At 41.4% G+C, this 24,377-nt stretch overlaps 2 protein-coding genes across 2 annotated transcripts; one reads left to right on the forward strand and one right to left on the reverse strand.

The window, feature by feature from the left end:
• The first annotated feature begins 18,124 nt into the window (after positions 1-18,124).
• Positions 18,125-20,832, forward strand: LOC104243999 (pentatricopeptide repeat-containing protein At1g33350-like). Its single transcript, XM_070171242.1, has 2 exons — positions 18,125-19,557; positions 20,166-20,832. The coding sequence occupies exons 1-2, from the start codon at positions 18,785-18,787 to the stop codon at positions 20,515-20,517; spliced, it is 1,125 nt and encodes a 374-aa protein (XP_070027343.1). The 5' UTR covers positions 18,125-18,784; the 3' UTR covers positions 20,518-20,832.
• A 343-nt stretch (positions 20,833-21,175) lies between these two features.
• Positions 21,176-23,737, reverse strand: LOC104244000 (formin-like protein 4). Its single transcript, XM_009799292.2, has 2 exons — positions 22,800-23,737; positions 21,176-22,685 (listed from the first exon to the last, which is right to left on the reverse strand). Exons 1-2 carry the CDS (start codon positions 23,735-23,737, stop codon positions 21,404-21,406), a joined length of 2,220 nt encoding a protein of 739 aa, XP_009797594.1. The 3' UTR covers positions 21,176-21,403.
• Positions 23,738-24,377: the final 640 nt, after the last annotated feature.

Genomic DNA, 24,377 nt, shown 5'->3' on the forward strand with positions numbered 1-24,377 from the left:
CTTAAATGTAACACCTCCATTCTTCAGGTGGGCTCCTGACTTCTCTAACTTTTAAATGTAACACCTCCATTCTCCAGGCGAGCTCCTGACTTATTCAACTGCTTCCTTCAAAACTAGTGTTTCATTCCTCTGAAATTTGCTGGGGATAACACCGATATTTTATTTCACCAATACGTCATTTTCCTTTTTCCAAGATTATTGCCTTTAAAGCTGGTGCTTTCACTTCCCTGAAACCTGTCGGGAATAACATTGCTGGGGAATTATCTTCCTCCGTTTAACAATGGTGGGGATGATATTGATCCAAAGGTCATAACTTCGGGTTATCTTACTTCTTCCAAGATTGCTTTTCTTTTAAAATTTGTATCTCCCTTCTTGTATACTGCTGGGGATTTTATTTCCTTTAAAACTTGTGTATCTTCTCTCTTTCCCCAAATGGCTATCTGCTTTCGAGAAAATTTTCGTAATGAGAGAAAATTTCTGCCCCAGTTTGATAATCTTCTTTGTGACCCTGTCTTCCTGCTGTCAATAATATTTCCTTTTCCTGCTTAAAATCAAAGATAAATTTGTTAGTTTAAAACGTGGTGAGTGGTCGTGCCACTTCTGCTGGGGGTGGTTCACTTTTTCCTTTCCCTGCTTTGCTATAAAACTTGCTGGGGGATGATATTATTTGCTGAGGATGATACTCCTACTGGGGATGGTTTTTCTTTTATCTTCTTTCCCCGTTCTGTGTTTTCCGACCATTGTGGAGCTTGGTCGAGAATCTGTCGGAGTTGTTCCTGTATCTCGCAAATCTGCTGGGGATCCTCTTGGAATTTGATCCATAACTTTTTAACTGTCATTTTTTCGTTTTTCTCCAACTTCCCCTGGAAATTTTGGTCCTCTTGGGATCTATACCCCTTCATTATTTGGTCTTGCGACCAACTTCTTTTCGCTTTGTCGCCTTATCTTTGGCTTGTCCTATTCGCATTTTGCTTTGCACCATTTTGGCAACTGGTAGTAAGCTCTGCAAATCCTTTTCAAAAACAAACTTGGGGAGTAAAGTCTTTAAACCAAAAAATGAAAAAGCCATAATTTCAAAAAAAAATAGAAAAAGAAGAAGTCTTTCTGAACAAATGCTGGGAAAAAAGAAATAAAAGAACTTATCTGAGATATAACCGATCCCAACGATCATGTCGTGCATTCCGGATTAATCAATCCAGTCTATTCATATCAATCAATCTTTCGGACAGCTTCATCTTGCTAGGGATAAATAAAACACTCAACTCTTTGCCAATCGCAGATCCTTCCCGCCAATCTTGCCTTGTCGCCTCATAGTGCCCTTCGAGGGATTTTCACTAATAATACTCTCTCATTTCTCTCAACTCTCGTCGCCTTATGGTGCCTGTGAAGGTTTTCACCGATAAGACTCTCTCATTTTATTTCTCTCAACTTTCGTCGCCTTATAGTGCCTGTGAAGGTTTTCACCGATAAGACTCTCTCATTTTATTTTATTTTTTCAGCTGGGATTGGAGTGCTGCTGATATGACTCTCTCTGCTGAGGATTCTTTCGGCTATCAATTCATTTCTAGTTTATGATCCTCTTCTCTGCTGGGGATCAGAGTGTTATTCCCGACTTCCGTTTGCATGACTTTGCACTTTTCAGATACTGATCGGGAGGTCTTTTTGGACATCAACATGGGTTTTCGTGTCTGGATGAAAGGAAAAGGGGTATCAAAAAGGCTCGAAATACTTTTGATGGGTAAAATATTACAACTCTTGGAATCAAACTTTCTTTTCAAAATTACAAACACAACTTGTGCCCCAGTTTTTCTTGCTTGGGGATTTTTTATTTTTTTTGTTACACTATGACCGAGCCGTGAGGCGCCTACGTATCCTACTTTGAGGAATCAGGTCAAACGTAGTTCCCAATTCCTTTATTTTTCTTGTGATTTTTTCTTTTGTCTTTATTATCATTATTTTTCTCTTTTTCTTTTTCTTTCATTTTAATTACTGATTCCAAAAGAGGAATATGAAAGAATAAATAAGGCTCAAAAGGGGAAGCAAAGGATAAAGTGTTTGGATAGAAGAAAGAATTGCCTCTGTCATTTCATTCTCCGATAAATGCCAACCACAAACAAACAACAATTACAATCAAAAGAAATCATACATAATATCTCTTAACTGCGTCAGAATTGATAGCCATGTCGACGCATTTCCCGTCGATATCTGTTAAACATAAAGCGCCATTGGACAACACTCGGGTTATAATGAACGGCCCTTGCTAATTCGGGGCGAACTTGCCTTTTGCTTCGGCCTGATGTAGCAGGATTCGTTTCAACACCTGCTGCCCTACCTCAAATTTTCTGGGGCGCACCTTCTTGTTGTAGGCTCTCGCCATTCTCTTTCGATATAATTGGCCATGACACACAGCTGCCAATCTTTGTTCATCAATCAAGTTTAACTGCTCCAAACGGGTTTTGACCCACTCGTCATCATCAATCTCAGCCTCAGCGACAATCCGAAGGGATGGAATTTCAACTTCTACCGGTATTGCTGCTTCAGTTACATATACCAACAAATAAGGGGTTGCACCTACTGAAGTTCAGACAGTGGTGCGATAACCCAACAATGCAAATGGTAATTTTTCATGCCATTGTCTCGACCCTTCTACTATCTTCCTCAGTATCTTCTTGATGTTCTTGTTAGCTGCTTCAACTGCTCCATTCGCCTTGGGACGATATGGTGTGGAATTACGGTGTGTAATCTTAAACTGTTGACATACTTCTTTCATCAAATTGCTGTTAAGATTAGAACCATTATCCGTGATGATCACTTTTGGGATCCCAAATCTACAGATGATATGGGAGTGAACAAAATCCACCACTGCTTTCTTGGTTACTAACTTGAAAGTTTTAGCTTCAACCCACTTAGTAAAATAGTCGATGGCCACCAGAATGAATCTATGACCGTTGGTAGCTGCCGGCTCAATAGGTCCAATTACATCCATGCCCCAGGCAACAAATGGCCATGGCGCTGACATTGTATGCAATTCTGTCGGCGTAGAATGAATCAAATCTCCGTGTATCTGACATTGATGGCATTTCCGCACGAAACTGATACAATCATGCTCCATAGTGAGCCAATAATATCCTGCTCGAAGATTCTTCTTCGCCAATACATATCCGCTCATATGTGGCCCACAAACTCCAGCATGTACCTCTATCATAACTGTCGTGGCTTTATTGGCATCTATACATCTCAGCAATCCCAAATCTGGGGTTCTTTTGTACAACACTCCTCCACTGAGGAAGAATCCATTTGACAATCGTCGAATGGATCTTTTTTGATCTCCGGTGGCCTGCTCCGGGTATATCCCCATCCTGAGGTACTCCTTGACGTCATAAAACCATGGCTCGCCATCCATTTCTTCCTCTATCATGTTGCAATAAGCATGCTGATCACGAACCTGGATGTACAACGGGTCAACATGAATTTTGTATGGGTGGTGCAACATCGATGCTAAAGTGGCCAATGCATCGGCAACCTCATTGTGAACTCTCGGGATGTCTCTGAACTCCACTGATCAAAATCGCTTGCTCATATCGTGCAAACATTGTCGATATGGTATGAGCTTCAAATCCCGTGTTTCCCATTCACCCTGAATTTGATGCACCAGGAGGTCCAAGTCTCCTAAGACCAAAACGTCCTAGACATCCATGTCTGCAGCTAGTCGCAAACCCAAAATGCATGCCTCGTACTCAGCCATGTTGTTGGTACAATAGAAACGCAGCTGAGCTGTAACAGGATAATGACGTCCTGTTTCAGAAATAAGTACCTCTCATATTCCAACTCCCTTCGCATTTGCGGCTCCATCAAAGAAAAGCTTCCAACCTGGTTCCTCAGGTAATTCCAACTCATCTATATGCATTACTTCCTCGTCAGGAAAATACGTCCTCAACGGCTCGTATTCTTCATCAACAGGATTCTCAGTCAAGTGATCGGCCAGCGCTTGGGCCTTCATGGCTGTCCTCGTCACATAGACGATATCAAACTCCATGAGTAATATTTTCCATTTCGCTAACCTTCCTGTGGGCATAGGCTTCTGGAAAATATACTTTAGTGGATCCAAGCGGGAAATGAGATAAGTGGTATATGAGGACAAATAATGCTTCAATTTCTGGGCCACCCAAGTTAGGGCGCAACATGTCTTCTCGAGTTGAGTGTACTTAAAGTCATATACTGTAAACTTCTTGCTGAGATAATAGATGGCTTGCTCCTTCCTTCCTGTAATGTCGTGTTGTCCCAACACGCAGCCAAACGAATTCTCCAGGACCGTTAGATAAAGAATTAATGGTCTCCCCGGCTCAGGTGGAACCAACACAGGTGGATTTGATAAATATCCTTTGATCTGGTCAAATGCCTCCTGACATTCTTCCATCCATTCTATCGCAGCATCCTTCTTTAGTAGCCGAAAAATGGGTTCACAGGTTGCCGTGAGTTGAGCAATAAATCTGCTGATGTAATTCAACCTTCCCAACAGACTCCTTACTTCTGTCTTGTTCTTCGGCGGTGGCAAATCTTGGATAGATTTGATCTTTGATGGGTCCAACTCAATACCTCGCCGACTGACGATGAATCCTAACAGCTTTCCAGATGGAACTCCAAATGCAAATTTGGCCGGGTTGAGCTTAATATCATACCTTCGAAGTTTTTGAAAAAACTTCCTTAGGTCTGCTACATGGTCTTCCTGATGCTTGGATTTTATGATCACATCGTCCACGTATACCTCAATTTCTTTGTGGATCATGTCATGAAACACAGTGGTCATTGCTCTCATGTACGTTGCCCCAGCATTTTTCAAACCAAATGGCATTACCCGGTAGCAATAAGTTCCCCATGGCGTAATGAATGTCGTCTTTTCCGCATCTTCTTCATCCATCAGAATCTGATGATACCCAGCATAGCAATCTACAAAAGATCCGATCTCACGTCCGGCACAATTGTCGATCAAGATATGGATGTTGGGTAAAGTAAAGTTGTCCTTTGGGCTTGCCCCGTTCAGACTGCGGTAATCGACACACACCCTTATCTTCCCATCTTTCTTTGGAACCGGCACCACATTAGCCAACCAATCAGGATATCGAGTGACACGAATAACCTTTGCTTGCAGCTGCTTGATTACTTCCTCTTTAATTTTCACACTCATATCCGTTTTGAACTTCCTCAACTTCTGTTTGACGGGAGGGCATGCCGGGTCGGTAGGCAATTTATGAACTACCAAATTCGTGTTTAACCCCGGCATGTCATCATATGACCATGCAAAAACATCTTTGAACTCAATAAGTGTTTTGATCAATTCCTCCCTGATATTTGGTGCAATGTGGATGCTTATTTTAGTTTCCCTGATATCGACTGCATCCCCTAAATTGATGGCTTCTGTGTCATTTAAGTTGGGCTTGGATTTTTCTTCAAACTGGCTTAACTCCCTGTTTATCTCCTCGAATGCTTCATCCTCATCGTATTCCGATTCATTATCATAATCGATCTCTTGTATAGTTAGTTCGGAATCAGATTGATCTTTTAGACTAGGTTGAAGATCTGTTGTGCATGCCATGTCGTTAAGACCAGTATGAAAAGAACTATTCAGGAAAAAAGAAAAGAAAGAAACAAGAATTAAAATAAAAATAAAATAAGGAATGAAGAAGAAACTTTTCATTTTATTGAATTATGGGATAACAAGGTTTCATGCTTTGTTGAGCAATAATAGAAATAAAAAGGAATCTGGATTACAATCCTGGAATAATCCAGAAAACAGAAAAGGAAAATCAGAGCCAACTACCAGGACTCCCTCCAAGTAGGAAGAGGAGTAGTTGTCCAATTGTTGACATTGGCCCTAGGCCCCACAAATTGTATGTCTGCCTTACTGGAACCCTCTCCAGCTTCTATCATGTTGACATCTGCGAACATTCTTTCAAAGCCCTCATTCAAATCTCCCTCAGGCCCGATCAAGGGTCCAAGAACTTCCGGGACTGGCAACTTTCTGCATCCTGCTTTGACAAATGATCTAGACAGGCATGGGATTGGCTTAGGAAGGACCCAGACTCTTTTCTTCAACTTGCGGGCCCGCTTTACATCCGCTGCGGTGGGCTTGAATCCCAACCCAAAAGTATCCAGGTTCTTGGGCAAAGAAACTGGCTGGACCATTCCCTGCAGATTGATTCCCAGACCTTTTCCTGGTACAAACCCGCTGTCCAACATCTCTGAGGCTATCATGAAGGTTGCAGCTATGATTCTGCGAAGTGGAAGGCCCCCACCCTCAGGAATTTTGTCTACTGAGACTGCGTCAAAAACCTGATAAACCCATGGGCCCTTGTCATCGTCGGTTTCTATGAAGGGTACAATAGCATCATTGACGGCATGTGTGCCGTCATCCCCGTGTACCACAATCTCTTGTCTATCCCATTCAAATTTGACCATTTAATGCAGTATAGAAGGCACTGCTTTAGCTGCATGGATCCAGGGTCGTCCCAACAAAAGATTGTACGACACCGCCACATCTATCACTTGAAATTCCATGGTGAACTCGACTGGACCAATGGTTAATTCCAGTACGATATCACCCACTGTGTCAGTACCGCTCCCATCAAAACCTCGGACGCAGACGCTGATCTTGTGGATCCTATCATCCACAACCTTTAGTTTGTTCAGAGTGGCCAAAGGACAGATATTGGCACTTGATCCATTATCAATTAGTACTCGAGTGACCACCGAGTCTTCACATTTTACCGTCAAGTAGAGTGCCCTGTTGTGTTCTGTACCCTCTACCGGTAACTCATCGTCAGAGAATGTCACTCGGTTTACTTCGAAGATCTTGTGCACTATTTTCTCCAAATGGTTTACTGAGAGCTTGTCCGGGACATGGGCTTCGTTCAGAATCTTCATTAAGGCCTGACAATGATCGCTTGAGTGGATCAACAAGGATAGCAACGAAATCTAGGTTGAGGTCTTCCTCAACTGCTCTATAATTGAGTATTCTTGTGCCTTCATCTTCTTCAAAAACTCCTATGCTTCTTCCTCCGTCACTGGCTTCTTTATTGTTACAGGATTGGTCTTTCTCACTTCTGCAGGAACAAAACACCTTCCCGAACGAGTTAACCCCTGAGCCTCGTATACCTCTTCCACAACCTCCTTTCCCTTATGCATCACTGTTACTTGACTGTAGCTCCACGGCACAGCTTTCTCACTTGTTATCGGCAACTGCATGACTGGCCTGATAACAACTGGTTCTATGTGGACCCCCTTTACCACCAACACTGGTGTGCTTGATACTCCCTGCAGCACTGCCTTGGGTGACTCTGGCTTCTTCGCAGCAACAGACAAACCTTTCCCCATTACCACAAATGGCTTGTCATCTGCCTTTCCCAACTGTACCACTGCCCTTTCACTGGTCGAATTTTCGTTCGGACTGGCACGAATCATCATTACCGTTTGTGAGGGTGTTTTAAGTTTCCTTCCTTCGTGCACTAGTTCGATCATTTGGGCCTCATGGTGCACTGGTAACGGGTTTTCATTGATGTTGGGTGCCTCTGGTGCCTGAACCTCGATCCTATTTGTGTCAATAAGATCTTGTATGGCAGTCTTCAACTTCCAACACTTCTCAGTATCATGCCCGGGAGCCCCTGAACAATATTCACAGTTTACTGAATGGTCCAGATTTCTGGGAAGGGGATTTGGCATTTTGGGTTCAACAAGACTTAATAAGCATATCTGCATCAACTTGTGAAACAGAGTAGTATAGGTTTCTCCCAACGGAGTGAATGTTCTTGACCTCTGCACCCTCTCATTCCTGAAAGCCTAATTTCCTCGGAAGCTTGGCCCTGAAGGATTCCTGTAGGCCCTTGGTGGTGGATATGTGCTTTGTGGAGGTGGATATGTGTTTTGTGGAGGTGGATATATATTTTTTGAAGGTGGATATATATGTTGGGGAGTCGGCGCACGCCATTGTGGGCGAGCCGGAGGCTGGGTATAAGTTTGGGCGTGATGGACGGAGAGATGTGGCTCTTGTGGTGGATAATAGGGTTGTAGAGGGTTGTATGGAGTGTGTGGATAGTTTGGGTAATGGGGTCTGGGTTGGTAGCGAGGGGATGGACCTCTTGATCTGGACCAAGTACCTGCTTCGACCGTTGCGACCTCCTCTCTCTTCTTTTTCCCGATCGCACCTCCCGTGCCGCTTTGGATAGCCTGAGTTGTGGCCTTGATCGCCGAATAACTCATTATCTTGTTGGACCTGAGTCCCTCTTCAACCATGCCGCCCATTTTTACTACTTCATTGAAAGATTTACCAACTGACGTCACCAGGTGACCAAAGTAAGTTGGCTCCAACTTTTGTAAGAAATAGTCCACCATTTCGCCTTCCCTCATTGGTGATTCGACTTTTGCTGCTTGTTCTCTCCAACGAAATCTGAATTCCCTGAAGCTCTCTCCGGGCTTTTTCTCTAGTTTTAACAGCGTGAGATGGTCGGGGACGATCTCAAGGTTATACTGGAAATGACCTGCAAATGCTTGTGCTAGATCGTCCCAGGTATACCACATGCTAGGATCCTGCCTCGTGTACCATTCTAATGCGGACCCGCTTAAACTTTGACCGAAATAAGCAATCAGCAACTCATCCTTTCCACCTGCCCATTTCATCTTACTGCAGAAACCTCGTAGATGTGCCATGGGATCACCATGTCCCTCATATAAGTCAAACTTTGGCATCATAAAACCTGCCGACAATTGAACATCGGGGAAGGGACATAGATCTTTGTAGGCCACACTAACTTGGCTGCCCAATCCATGCATATTCCTGAAGGATTGCTCCAGGCTTTTTACCTTACGGAGCACTTCGTCCTGCTCCGGATTCTTAGCTGGCCTCTCAGTTTCTGTCGGGAGCTGAAGGTGAGGGGTGTAAATGTATGGCTTGAGTGGTTTAAAGGTGAGTTCAGGAGGATAGTACTGATTGTCGTGAACCTGAAACACTGGTTCCTCAGGTGATTTTTGCAATGTGGTGGGTGGAGGTGCCACGAAAACAGGAACAGCTGGTGGAGGAGGGTTTTGTTTGGGTGGTGAAGCTTGGGGATTATAGGAAGTTTCCCCTTGATAGTATTGGGCAATGGGGAAGCTCGTTGATGGACCAGTGGAAGGGTGTTCCGGAGTCCGAGCTGGTGAAAGGGTAGGAGTAGGGGGAAGTATTGGTGGTGTTTGTCCCTTAGCCCAGGCTAAGTGCATCCCAGCAATCTCTTGTCTCAACCTGTCCACTTCCTCATTCATCATTTGCATCTCCGACTTTTCCTCCTCAACACTTTTGTCCGAACCAGACATACTTTCCGGAATGGGCCCTTTTGATCTTGCGTGGTAATGGTAATCTGCCAGAACGTTCTAACGAGCAAACTGTTTTGAAATCTCTTTCTCTGGTATAAACAACAAACTTGTTAGCGTTAGAGTTTAACACATATTGCACTTTCACATTGGGGAATGCAATGTTCTTAGGCAGTTAACCATTTCTAACATGTTTTTGCTTCAAATGCATGCGTCATTCCGGCTTATGTCCTTTCTTTATTCACTTTGCATCTTCTTTTTATCTTTTAGTAGTGGTCGAATCTTATGTGGATTGCCTACGTATCATGTCCCCACATGAATCAGACCGGACGTAGTTCTGCCATAAGTAAAATAAAGACACAATTTCGCATTTTATTACCAAAATATGCTATTACAAGCTATCATTTGAAAAAAAACAATCGAAATACAGACTCCACGCTATTAACTTTGTTTGATATGAAAAGAGAACAGAGGGGTAGACAACAGACTTTTTTTAAAAACCAAACAAGTGCAGACTTGAACTAGGGATACATTAAAGCCTTGAATTTTGGTGCCCGCGAGGCATCGTTCGGCCTTTCCGCGGGTTTTGGTGCCAGGCCTCTTTGTAGGCTTTTTAATTCCTCCATGATCCGGTGGACATAACCCATGACTTAGGCAAAAAGGGTATCACGGGGCATTTCTTCGCATGTTAGGCACTTCGTGGTGATGTAGCGCCCAATCTCATCGATCCTACCCCTGATTCTATCCCTTTCCATACACAGTTGTTTTATTCGTTGATTCTTTAGTCCCAATACTTGAGTGTTGTCAACAAGCTGATCTTGGAACCTCTTCATTTGTTCTTCCAATCGGGCTATTGAATCATTGCAGCGCTCCCTGTCTATTCTAGCATTTCGGGCTTGTTTAAAGACCCGATCTCTAAGAGTGGAATTTGTTTCTCTCAATATTTTAATACTCCCTTCATAATCCCTTCTCACCTGCCATAGGTGCTTTTTCTGCGCTGCTACACCTTTTGCCCATCTGGCCCGCATTCTTGCTATGCTAGCCTCGGATCTTTCCAAGTCTTTTCGGCTTTCAATGACCTGATTCCTTAACCTTGCTATCAACCTTTTATCGGACCGGCTTCTCCGTTGGTTGTCGGCATCCATTTTCATCTTCCGGATCTGAGTTTTGAGGATCTCGCTTTCTCTGGCTAATTTGTTCTTTTCTCCTTCATTGGCAGCAACCTGCACTTTGTTCTCAAATTTCAGATCCTTAATCTGTTGTTTCAGCTTGCCTATTTCTGCCCTGTAACTCTCTTGTTTACCCAACCAATCCCACTGTTCTTGTGACGCCTGGACGATGGGGTCTTTTGGCCGGTCTCCCGAACTCGATTTCTTTCCTAAACCAAGCAAGGTATCCCGGCGAAACTTCACCCTTAGACCGATCACGTACACATGTATTGGCTATTAGGTATTGACATTTGTTCCAAATTTGTCGGATGGTTGCTTCAGGAAACTGTCCGCTAGGCCTGATCTCGACTACTTGGCTACTAAGATCTTTATCTTTCGGAACTATTTGGCATCTCCCCAACTGTCTCAAGACTCGATACAGGGCGTAGGGTTGAATACTACGGCATCCCATTAAAAGGAAATGGGGTCCCGTGGCGGGCATATATATGATTTCATTCATAGGAAACCATCCAAATGTCCATTCTATTCGGCCTGCAGTAATAGAACGGAGGTGGGCTATCCATTCCGTGACCCCCTCTGGTAAGCTGATTCCGTTAACCCTTGTGGAAAATTCCTCTATGCATGTTTTCTCTGTCGATCTATAACTCATAAATTGAGGACGACGACATAGGTGTTCGATCATCCACATCTGTAGCAACACATTGCACCCTTCAAAGAAATTTTCCCCGGCTTTGCAAGCTGTGAGAGCGCAGAAGATTTCAGCTACTATCATGGGTACGAGGGTGCTGTTGGCCTGAGTGAGTAAAGTGCTGACAACCCCGGACACTCATATGTCAATGTTCCCGTCTTTTCTAGGAAACACTAGGAGTCCCAGAAAGGCTATCATGAACGCAACACACCTATGTTCTTCCCACTTTAGGCGGTTTCCTTTGCTATAGATTTTGTTTTCCGGCTTGTTGAACCCACCTATGTGGCCATACATGTTGTATATAAACCGCAAAGTACAAAACCCAACTGCTAAGTCTGGATTGTGGACCCCCCTGCTTATTTTCAGAGAGTCTAGGAACCTGTGTACAGCTACGGCCCTTGGAGCGATCAGGTATTGGTGTCTCAAAGGGATTTTGGGGCTCCCGATGTACCCGTCTATTTCTTCCAATGTTGGGGTAAGTTCAAAATTCGAGAAGCGAAATACATTATGAGCCGGATCCCAGAATGCGACCAAGGCCTTTATGATATCCCCTCTAGGATTAATCTTCAGCAACCCAGAGAGGCCTCCTAGGTATAGATTGATTGTGTCGCGTCCTGCCTCGCCCAAGTCATCACACCACATGTGCAACTCCAAAGGGATCTTGTTTACAATTGTTACGTGCGAAGTCTGACTTGTGCTCATTCTGCACATTTATTAGTGTGATTAAGTAAAAAAAATTAAATTTATCTGACTCAACACGTTGGCTATATATATATATTATCTTTTTTTCGAGATTTAAAGGAAGATCCGATTCCGAACACGGCCTTCCAGCACTTCGGGAATGAAGATTTTAAGGCTGTGAGGGTCAACCGACCAAAACTCTAAAGGATGATCAAAAGTGGCAGTTTACGCAAAGTTAGTCTTCCGGTGTCCCTTTCGGGAACATTTGGTTATTCTTGCAAAAAAAATGGCATCACCTGACTTAATTATGTTGACAATCAAAAATTGACATTTTTTGACTATTTTTTGCAAAAAGGGAGGTTGAACCCGATGAGGGTCGCCTACGTATCTCACACCCTGTGAGGATCAAATCGGCGTAGTTCGGGCCGATAAAACAAACTTATTTTGAAAAAAAAGAAAACTCCATTTTATTGGCAAATAAAACTATTTTTCTTTTTTTTTTCATTTTCTCAAAAATTCGGCAGAGTTTCGACATTATTTTCAAAACAAGTGATTAACCCTCGTGCCTATATTTCTCTTTCCTCAAAATATTCACAAGCCAGTCAGCATGCCAGTCCGAAGCAAATAAATGCACAAGTAGAAGCAAGTAAGATGCATCAGGATGGTCATTTTCATTTTTGGTACACCTGTCCTAGACAGACCCAACCCCTGTGTTGAGTCTTCAAAGTCAAATGCACGTGATGCAAACAAATGTTCCTACTAGGGATCCGGCCTGAAACAGAGTTATTCTAGGTTCATAACCTGGGTATTTGTTCTAAACTGTGTACCCGAGCGGACAACTCGAGTTGAGGAAGGGGCTACGTACCGGGAACCAAAAGTCCATCCGACATAGTAACTTGTCCGGCCTCTTTCTTATTCAGGTATTGACACTAACAGAATAGGGACTCTCGACCAGCAAGCACATCCCCAGAGGTGAGAAGAGAAGGGTTTCGGCACAGTTTATATACAGTTCAGATAATATCAAAGCGGTAAAAGCAACATTTAGCACATTAGGCCCAAACATGTAACAAAAATCAAATAAAGCCAAGTATAATAATTTATCTAAGCTCGAATTCTGAACCCTGAACCAGAGATTCTGGGTCATGTCCCCAGCAGAGTCGTCAGAGCTGTCACACCTCCTTTTTACACGCACCTACCCCGAGGGATAAAAGCACAAGGGAGTTTTTCCAATTTAAGTGACAATATTCGAAATGGGATTATTCAATTATTTCAGAGTCGCCACTTAGGATAGGTTTGGTTTTTTGGTGTCCCAAGTCACCGGTTTATCTTGAATCCCAATTCGAGGAAAATATTTGACTTTCTAAATGAAGTCTGCGAACCAGAAATTCTAAGTAAGGAACTCTGTTGACCCGAGGGAAGGTGTTAGGCACCCCCGGATCCCGTGGTTCTAGCACGGTCGCTTAAATTGTTGTAATGGCTGAAATATCTGATTTTAATACATGTTCAAAACTATAGTGCAATTTTAATTATTTACCGCTTTATTATTATTATTAAAGGAATTGCAACGTCGTAGAAACGCGTCTCGAACTACGTCGCAATCAATGCACCCGCGGTTGTTGACACATTTCGACTCCGTTAAGATTTGGATTTAGGTCACATAAATGTGCACCCGAGTTTAGGGACGTATTTATTAAAGACGCGTCCTAAAAGGACTAGCGTATTGTTATTTTTGGGGAAGGACCATGGAGTTCACTAAACGGCCGATCCCGAAGTCTATCCAATTATTATGTCTTTTATCGAGGGCCCCGCGACTTGTGATTTCTCTGGCGAGGCACGCCTCATTTTATTTTAAAGGATCGTCCTATAGTAACTATGTTTTTCTATTTTCGTCCGTCTCTAAAATAAAATAAGAAAAGTACCTAATTTACAGGCTTGCGGGTTATTATAGTTAAATTTCGAATACGATTCGTTAATTCTGAAAATGATGCAATAAGGGCGATCCGTTTGCCATTTATTGGGCCCAGGTCCAACGTATAATTGGTAAAACTGGACCCGGGCCATCCTTAATCCAATAGGGTCTAGTTAATGGTTTCTACACATATTCATAGCTTGCAAAAATGGTGTCATTTTATTAACAAGTTTCTGCAAATTTAAAGTGGCATTCTACTGGAATGAAAGAACTTGGAAATCTAATTTTTTCTCTTATCTTAAACCATTTACATGCATGAAACTAACTAATGGTATCTAATTAAACAATGTTCCTATTAGTTTCAGAAACAAACCATTTGTTCAATGAGATAACTATTGAATGTTTAAGAATAATCTAAATGGCCTAACATGCTTTTGATATATACTATTTAACAAATAATACTGAAGTAACAGAACAGGAATTACTTATACCATCAATCCTTCTAACTAAGCATACGTGGGCAATTTTCTCACTAAACTAATACAAAAGGCATGTCCAGTTATACATAAACAAACACCTGCATGATTCTTATGAAAGAGGTATTCTAATGTACATACAAACAGGTAGATAACTACAATGAATTTAAAACTTTAACTCTTCATTTCTTTGTATTCATGCTTCAAGTTTCAGCCTACAAGAATCATTGTATCAATTTTGTGTACCTGGTATTTGGAAAGCAAAGAGAAGAAGAGGAAGATCAGTGCAGGAAACAGCAGTAGCACACACAGCAACACAGCAGTACAGCAACAACCAGTAAACCAGTAGCCAACAGTAGCGGAAAATCCCAGGAAAAGATTAAAACCAAGCAGGAAAACCCATGAACTAAAATATAATCCTAACTATTTCATTCCTAAATCACCCCCTAAAACCCCTTAATACTACTGCCTACCAGCTGTATTAAGACTTTTAATTCTGAAATTTGTTCCAGCTAACAAAGATTTGAAAACTAAATCTGACTAACAGCTATAACCAAACTTATTGACAGCTAAATGACTAAGGTTGAATCCCAATTGAAACAAACTGAACTGAATTTAAATTAACACACAGAACTTTAACAGAATCATTTAAATTGAAATTGAAACATTGAATCGATATGCACATAAATGCAGGTAACATGAATGCAAGTTCATTGTCAGCCTAATGACAATGCCCTGAAACTAAGTGTCCATAGATCAAGCATACACAACAAATATTTGACGAACTTATTGATTTACAAACAAAAATGAATTAATCGACGAAAACTAATTAATCGATTACCTATGACAAATGATAACAATCAATCTGAAAATAGCTAATCAGGCAATTTCAATCGGCATTGATAGGAACAGGGGTTTATAATACAACAACTAATCGACGAACTTAGTCGAATAGATTACACACATTGTAACTCATAATAATTAAAGCAAACAGAAGCAATGCCAGAATTGGACCAAATAAAGAGGTCTAGTGGAGATGAGAAGATGAATTGAAAAAGCATGGGAAATCAATAAAACTAAACTAAACAGATACATAGATAGAAAAATCATAAATACAGAATAAAGGAAAAAGAAAAATACCTCAGAAACTCAGAACTATACGGACCCAGGCTCGAACTCGGATTTGGATATTTTGAGGTCGAACAGACCTTAGTCGAAGTGTTCTCAACTAAGAACACTTCGATTAAGGTCGATTAAACCTCAAATCCTCACTTAATTTGGACAGATTCCATGATTTGGAATTCTAGGGTTCCGTTTTTTTCGATTTAGGGTTCGAACGTTTCTAGGCAGATTTGAAGGGAACCAGTGGTGGTTTAGGGGTGAGGGAGGTCTGGGGGTCACCTGGTATGAATTTGGAACGGATCGGGGTAGGTTCATGTTTGGCTCGAATCTTCAAACCAAGATTCGAGGGGTTTCAGGAAGATTCGAAGCCAACGAGTACTGGATCTGTAATGAGGGTGGTCAGATGGCTTAGGGGTGTTAATTTGGTAGTCATCGGAACAAGTAAGGTCTCAGACGGACTCTTTGATTGAAGATTCGAGACATTGGGTATGGATTCGAGGGAAACTATTATCAGATCTGGAAAGAGGATGTCATGGGGAAGCTATGGTATAATTTTAGGGTCGTTTGGACCACCGAAACCGCCGTGAGGCAATTTCCGGTGGGCGGTGCACGGTGGCTAGAGGTGGGGGTATGTTTGGCCTCTGAAGATCAGAGACGAAAGGTGAAAGGGGGGGTATGGCTTTGGGGGTGTGGGGTAAGGATTTGGGCTTATATACGGAGGGGTTGTTTTGATCTTAGCCGTTAGATCAATTAAGATCAACGGCCAAGATCAAGGGGGTTAAACTACACGGTGTCGTTTTGTTTAAACAGGGGGGTTTGGGTCGGTCTCATATGGGAGTGGGTCGGGTCATGAAGGAAGACCTGGGAGCCATTAGATCAAAAGCAATAAACGGTCCTGATCAAAGATACCTAAAACGGCATTGTTTCAATTATGTTGGGGTTGAACTGAAATGGACCGGGTTTTTTGAATATTTGGGCCTGATTTTTGGGTCTAAAATTTTGGCCCAGATCTGATTAGCCCTATATTTTTAACTCTTTTCATTTTCTTCTTTTAATTAACAATTTAAACACAATTCCTAATTAAATTATAAAATCAAAAATAAAACTATACAAATATTAATTAACACTTACAACAATTAGCACACAAACTAAGACCTTAAAAAAAATCATACAATGACAACAAATAGAATAAAATGCATATTTTTATGCTTTTCCTTTTAGAGCCAATTAATGGTTTAATTAGTTCCTAAATGCATAATTAAATCCTAAATATGTATGCAATATGTATTTTTTTTGTATTTTTCAATTAACTACAATAAGGTAAACATTTACGGACAAAAACACAAATAATTATCCAAAAATGTCACGCAAATCCTAAAAATTGTACACCAAGAGAATTTTGTTTTATTTTTGATTTCTTTTGGAGTAGTTTTCGTGAAGCAAAAATCACGTGCTCACACTTGGTATTTTATCAACCCTCTCCTGATGTTCCTTCATCTGGTCGCGGAGTGTTTTGTTCTTATTTTCCATCTCTTCCATTTTCTTTAAGATGGTCGTGAGTGCATCATTGCCTGTATCAGCAACAGTATGGGTGTTACCTGTTCGTGTAACGTTTGGCTCATCGGCATCAGCAGCGGTTTTTGTGGGTAACACGTCTTTGATACCTCCCTGAATGAGTTTCTCGAGCATGTTGTTCAAGGTACTCGTTAACCATTCTTCTAGTAGCCTCTTGATAGCCAGTGGCGTTTCTCCTGCTGCGGATGTTGAGGTTTCTCTCTCGCGCAAGGTCGTTAGATCCCCGTACGGAGGAGGTGAGATCTCCCTCTCGGGTGTAACACTTGGCGTTGCATTCTCATTGTCTTCTCCACTGGCTTCGTTGAGGGAATTTAGGAGGTTGTTTGTGACACCCACTACTGCATTTAGCCTCGCTTCTCCCTTTCCCGCCATCGTTGGCTTTTATGAAGCTGAAGAAAAATGATTATTACTTTCAAGAATCTAGATGAAAACTACGATTTTAGCTACAGAAATCCCCACAGACGGCACCAAATTGTTTGACTCAAAAGATATTAAAACCTTTTGAACAAATCAATCAAAGAAGAAAGGGTAAATCTTAGTTGAGAAAAATAATTTCTAGAAAGGGTGATAGATAAAGAGAGGATAGGTCACGAGGTTTCTTTTTAAATAGTAATGTCTCCAGAGTTCGGAATGTCCGTTACAAGATTATTGTCCTCTTTTTATACTAAGAGATGAACTCTTCTAAACTGTAAAAGATAAAATACAAGGAATATTCGAAGGAATATTCTTAATGTCCCCTAATGGCCATACATTATTACAAAAGTCGTCCAGTCTCTGTTTGTCTCAGGATCGTCTCTCTTAGGACGTCAATTCAAGGAGGCTCCGTCAATCGTCGTACTCGTCGTCGGTCGTAGTCGGTCAAATTTGGACCCATACATACATCATCAAGACTTTGGTCCTCGTGAGAAACTTTTACCATCCAAGGCGTCATTTCCATGAGGCTTTAAGCAGTCATAATCTGTTTGGGGATGTTTAAAGGCTATGTCACCAATCACCAGCGACACGTGTAGATCTAATAAAATATTGACTTATGATAAACAAAAGGTGACATGTAAATTGAAATGAATGAAGCAATTGAAAAACGTTTTTAGTACGTAGTTATATTTATCTACAACTTTCATTTTGGAAGTTCCCTTTGATGGCAAAGGCGATATCGGGGTGCAAAAACAAGCAGACCATTATCCGTGCCACCGCATAAGATGTTATATGCAACTAGTCCAGTTAGAGTTTGTTCCTGGACACGTAAAATTGTCTAGTTATAGAAAGGCTTGAAGCCTTTGCTTACTGATAAATGGGGTCCTTTTAAAGTGTCAACCTGCCAATGCTGGAGAAAATTATGAGAACAGAATGCCAGATTAGCAATTACGGCACGCTTCCTCAAAAAGGTTTAGCATTTTTATGTTTTCTTCCTCTTTCCAGATTTTGCACAAAGTATGAGTCCAGACCTCGCCAAGAAAAAAACAAGGCTATGTACATCCAGCTTACTGCTTTTATGCACGAACAACTCTTTCCCCTCACGCTTTCCTTTTACAACCGTCTCAACTTCTCCACTAAACACCCTTCAATCTTTCTTCTTTTCTTCCTTAATTAATCCACCCCACTTAAAACCCTCACGAATCCTAACTCCAAAATTGACAAGTTATGCTATGCTCACAAATATCTGCTGCAACCTAAAACAACCTGCACTTAAAAATCAATCCACAAGGCAATTATTAAGAACCATCAATTCGTGGTCTTTTGCCATTAAAAATGCAAAATCACCTCAAAGTGCCTTGTAACTCTACGCTCAAATGCAACGCCAAGACATTCTCTTTGCTCTTAAATCATGCACCCAGTTGCGCAACCTCCCCTCATATGCCACCTCCATGCCCATCTCCTCAAATTGGGCTTTAATATCCACATGTATGTCGCCACCTCTCTGCTTAATGCGTATGCTGGAACCTCATTTGACTGTGCATACAAGCTGTTCGATGAAGTTCTCGTGAGAAATACTGTCACGTGGAACTCGATGATATCTTGCTTTTCTCGTCCCGGAGATGTTAAAGGAGCGAGGAAGATGTTCGATCGCATGCCTTTGAGAGACCTAGCTTCGTGGTCGGCAATGATTGCTGGATACATGAACAATGAGCATTGGGAGGAAGGTGTGGCGCTCTTCAAAGAAATGGTTATTTTCGAACAACTAAAGCCTGATCAAGTGACCATTGGGCCAATATTGGCGGGCTGTTCTGAAATGTGTTCAATTGGTTTGCTCCTTGGGAAATCAGTGCATGGTTTGGTCGTGAAGAATCACTTGGAACTTAATGTGGAGCTTGGTACTTGTTTGGTAGACATGTATGCTAAATGTGGATTCATGAATTTTGCTTCTCTGGTTTTCGATATGATGAAAGATAGAAATGCCGTTACTTGGACTGCTTTAATTTGTGGAGCAGCAAAACATGGTTTTGGAACTGTATCGTTGGAGATATTCAAGAAAATGAGACAAGGGAGTGTGCTACCTAATGAGTTTACGTTCACTGGGGTACTTTGTGCTTGTGTACAAGCAGGGCTGGTCAATGAAGGTCGTGGATATTTCAAAATGACCAAAGAGTGTGGACTGAGACCAACAAATAGGGATGGCGGTGTGGGTGCGGGGCGGGTTTGATCTTATGCGGGGATCTGTTTTCTGAAAATCTAATGTGGGGCGGGGCGGTTGCGGGTTTCGGAGGGTTTCCTCGCGGATTTCATTCAGACTGTAGTATGTACAAAGCAATCATTCCTGTCACTTCTATTTTTCTGATTTTCAGCTGCAACTTGCAAAACATTTTCTTTTAATTCTCTTGTTCGGTTTGTGATCCTCGTACTAAAATGCTGCTTATTGTATAAATGATTATCTGTGTTTCTACATTATACAAAATACAATGGATCAAGGGAGAACAAGAAAAGATCGCAGTGGGAAGGTGATCGATTTACATCTTATGTATATTAGAAGTTTTCGTTTAGGACCACTAACGCCTAAGAAAAAGAGAAAACAAGGCCATATAAGAAAAGAAAAAAAAATCAAAGAAAAACTACTCATTAAAAATGTTATTTTGCTTTGCGGGGCGGAGCGGGTTTATGCGGGGCGGGTTGAAAATAGAAGATTTTGCTATGCGGGGCGGGTTGAAGTCTTTGCGGGTTAAGGCTGCACCCGCACCGCAACCGCCCCGCCCCACCCCATTGCCATCTCTACCAACAATTCAGCATTATGGTTGCATGGTTGAGTTATTTGGGAAGGCTGGGTTGTTAGGGGAAGCATATGAAGTTGTCAATACTATGTCACCCGAGCCTATCATAGTTATTTGGGGTTCCTTTTTGTCATCTTGCAAGTTGCATAAACAGTTTGAGATGGCAGAGCGAGTGATTGAGATGGTCATGAATGTGGTGAGGCCAGAGAATGATGGATGGGTTTATACCCTTATCTCTGACTTGTATGTTCTGGGTGATAAATGGGCGGAACCCGAGAGGGTGAGGCAATTGATGCTCCATCAACATGTGCGGAAAGCTAGAGGATGTAGTTTTATAAGAAATAATACAACATGAAGTATTAAACTGCACCAGAAGAATCATTCCTCAAGTTGAGAAGAATCATTTTAGAGCAGATTGCTCTTTACCTGATCCAAATGCCAGAACAACATGGCTTAAATTGCCTCTACCTTGATGGAACATTCACCTCTTGATCAATTTTCTTGGTTTATATGCTTAGCAGTTGAATCAGAGGTTGATGATGTGGATAAAAGTACAAATTGCATTTGATTAGCTTTTCTTTTCGTTGTATTTGGTGATATCTGCTTCATTATATGCTTAGCAGTTGAATCAGAGGTTGATGATGTGGATAAAAGTACAAATTGCATTTGATTAGCTTTTCTTTTCGTTGTATTTGGTGATATCTGCTTCATCTGTTTGCTTCCTCTGAGATTATTAGCTAAGCCTTTGGGTCAACGTGTTGGTAATTCAGAGGTCTGGGATTCAATTTGCCTGAAGTTTTCCTCATCTTGGTTATCAGTTTATTCTCTTTGCTTCTTCTCTTCATCCCTTGACTGTGTTTTATGTCTATGATCTCCTACAAGTAGCCGGATTTTTGGTGGGGTGTGTGTGTGACAGAGACAGCGCGAGAAAGAGGGTAGTTGAAGGTTTAGTAGTAAATAATCAAGATTCACAAGGTATAACATATTGGTGCATTTACCTACTCAATGACAGGTTTCTCAAATTTTCTGAATTGATAATGGGGAAATATGTGGGTACCATTATAACCAGTTACAGTGAAATAAAATAGTTTATTCTCTTTCTGGGGTGGGGTGGGATTTGGGGTGGGGGTGGGGATTAGTATGTTAATGAGATAATTCAAATGTGGAGAATGTAAAGACTATTAATAGTTTTTGACAATCTACTCTACTTTCAGTGAACTTATAAGAGTAATGAAGTTTCATCAGAACTCATTCTCAGATTCACTACTCAATGTTTCTGGTGTAAAGTATGTTCTCAAGTTATGGAACCTCACAGGAGTTCTTGGTGTTGTTGATTGGGGTGGTGGTGACTCTATGCTTGATGCGTTCTTCTTCTGTACTTTCTTTGTGATATCTACACACGCTTTATCAACCATGACGAGAAAGTCTTTCACAATGGCAAACAACTGAAGTCCCTGTGTGCCTTTGTCCTTTGAAGATCCTGCTTGGTAATACTCTGTCGTTCTCTTCACAAGTTCCATGACTCTTGTTTGTTCTTCTCTGATCACCTTGAGTTCCTCTTCACATTCCTCCAGAAACCCTTTAGTCACTTTTACAAATCGATCTCTTTCAGCATTTCCACAGCACATTATGAGCTGGCGAACTTCATTTATCCGCATTGTAAGAGTGGAACATGTATTGATGAAACTATCATAGTCCATGGTAGCTGCTTTCTTTACATTAGAGAATTCGGAACTTAATCCTTGCAAAACTGGCAAACCTAGTATTAGGTGCTCTGTATCTTTTTCTAGTTTTTCCGTCTTTCTATCAAAATCTTCACTGTCAACCTTGTTACCTTTATTGATAAGGCGGCGTTTACCTTCAGAACGGATGACTTGTTCAACTACAAAATGAAGCAGAGTAGTCTTTCCATCATTGCTTTTTACATACGATAGTTTTTGTAATGCACCCAGGTTGAATCCCTTAGCATTTCCTCTAGCCGTTCCTGCATTCATCCGATTGCCAGCCTTAAGAATGGCTTCCAGAAGTCTTAAGAAAATTCTACATGTTCTCAATTCTGTACAACCCTGCTCAACTGTTTGCAAATTCTCCTTGAGGATTAGAATTTCTGAATCATAGCTTGATCTGAAAAGCATAGCATTGAAACGCTTAAAAGCAGAAGGAACAGCTTTCAGCATGTGGTGGAGAAAAGACTCGGCATCAGCAAGTTTTCTTGGGTCACCGTCAAATTGGAGGATTTTTAATGTTTCTTCTTCAGTTGGGCAAATCTTGGTTAGTTTTTCAAGGGTATCAACACTGAGTCCTTGACCCTCCAAGAGGGCATCAAGTATTTCTTCGCGAGAGATTGAAAGAGACTTGAGTACAATTGCTGTGTTCTGTGACTTCCTAGGATCGAGAATAAAGCTATGCGCTGGTCGAGCCAACTTAGAAGTGCCTGAGCTTGTGGTCGTGTTATTTCCTTCAGGGGTTTTCTGGGAAGTGATATTGTATCCAAAGAGAACTTCCATAAGGTCATCTTCAAATCTGAAATGTGAATATATCAATGCAGTCAGAAGAACTTAGATGCTATTTGGTTGAATTGAAAATAGGCACCAGCTACTCTAAAGGAATGCGATTGACATGCCAAGGTGAACTTACCGGAAAGAACCGTTGTTGATTTCATCCCAGACCATGGAGTGATCAGTATTAGCAATGACTTTATCCCAGTGCAGTGGCCTCAGTTTAATTTGAACTTCACCATCATCTTTTGAATTCTCATCAGTTGAAGCTTCTGCTTTCTCTTGGCTGCTCGCTTTCCCTCTTGGTGCAACAGGTGGTTTTAATGATGAATGCAACCCGTTCCCCTTTGGTGGGGGTGGTGGAGAAGGTTTTATTTTCCCTGAATTAGGTGGTGTTGGTGCTTTGATAATTCTTTTCATTGGAAGGGGAGGTGGAGGTGGTGGAGGTCTTGGTGGCTGAGGTGGATTTTGACTCGAGAGAACTGCTGGTTGAGAGGGTGTCTCTGATTGAGGAGTGATTTCCTTGTGTGGAAACTGTAATGAGGATGATGTAAATTGAGGATATGGATGTTGTGAAGATCTGCTTGCTGCAGGGAGTGAGTTGATTGTTTGTTGTGCAGTATGTGCCTCTTTCTCATAGCCATCTACATTGCTAGCATTTTGCAGTAATGGAATTTCTTGGATATGATCCCTTGAAACTGGTTTCTCTTGTCGGCTATCAATCCTCTTCTCTTCCTCCTCATCTATGTAATTCACCCAAACCTTAGAAAAGCAACTTCCGAGCTGTCTACCCTCAAATTTTCTCAAATATATAACATCAAGCCCATTTTCATCTACTATGAGCCCTTTTAAAGCTCCACTTTGCTGGAATTCTTGATGAGGCACAGAACCAGAAACTTCTCGACCAAAACTAGAGTTCAATTTGTTTCTCTTCCGTTGACGAGCTATATAGTATCTATAAAAGAAATAAAAGAGTATGCCAGCAATTATCAAAGTAGTTACAACTGCAGCTATAACAGCCTTCAGAACTACCTGATTCTGAGATGAATGTGTTAGAGGTGGCCCTGGTACATTCATTTCAGCCAAAAGTTGAGTAGATGCTTTCAGTATTAAACTGATCAGTGAAAAGAACTACAACTTAGGATAAATCCAGTTTCTGTTGCAGAGTTTGACAAGGCATGAATTTCCTGGCTGGACCATGCTCTGATCAAAGTGAAGGAAAGACTTCATTTTTTGTTTGTATTTTACAATGCTATATTCATTTTGTTCTGAACATTGGCTGCTGACAATTTCAAAGTAAGTTGTTGTTGTTAGTTGGCTGTCTTAAACTCATCACAGTCCTTTTGTAGAAATTGCATTATTGATGTTGTCTGGACGTATTCTAAAAATCAAGAAAGCTTTGGGGTTTAGTGTAAGTTTGGGTAATTTGAAAATTTTGGTATATTGTGTTTGTAGTCAGGCGGTTGGTGTAAGGTTTTACTTAGTCCTATCTTCCTTTATTGTAAGAAACGACATCTGTATCAATGTGGTGTTTCTATAGCTACAACGTTGAAACAAATAGTAAATGATGTCTCTTTGCATATTTTAATAGAAAACTGTCCTTTTTTGGAGTCGTTTTCTTCTTTGTTTTATCCAATCAGTTGTCAATGCATTGTGACATCAATCGGAGTTCAAAAGTTGAGAACTATTTTTGAAGAGCAGCGACAAGAAAATCTGT

Source organism: Nicotiana sylvestris, chromosome 3 (genome assembly GCF_000393655.2).
Source record: "Nicotiana sylvestris chromosome 3, ASM39365v2, whole genome shotgun sequence".
NCBI classification, from domain to species: Eukaryota; Viridiplantae; Streptophyta; class Magnoliopsida; order Solanales; family Solanaceae; genus Nicotiana; species Nicotiana sylvestris.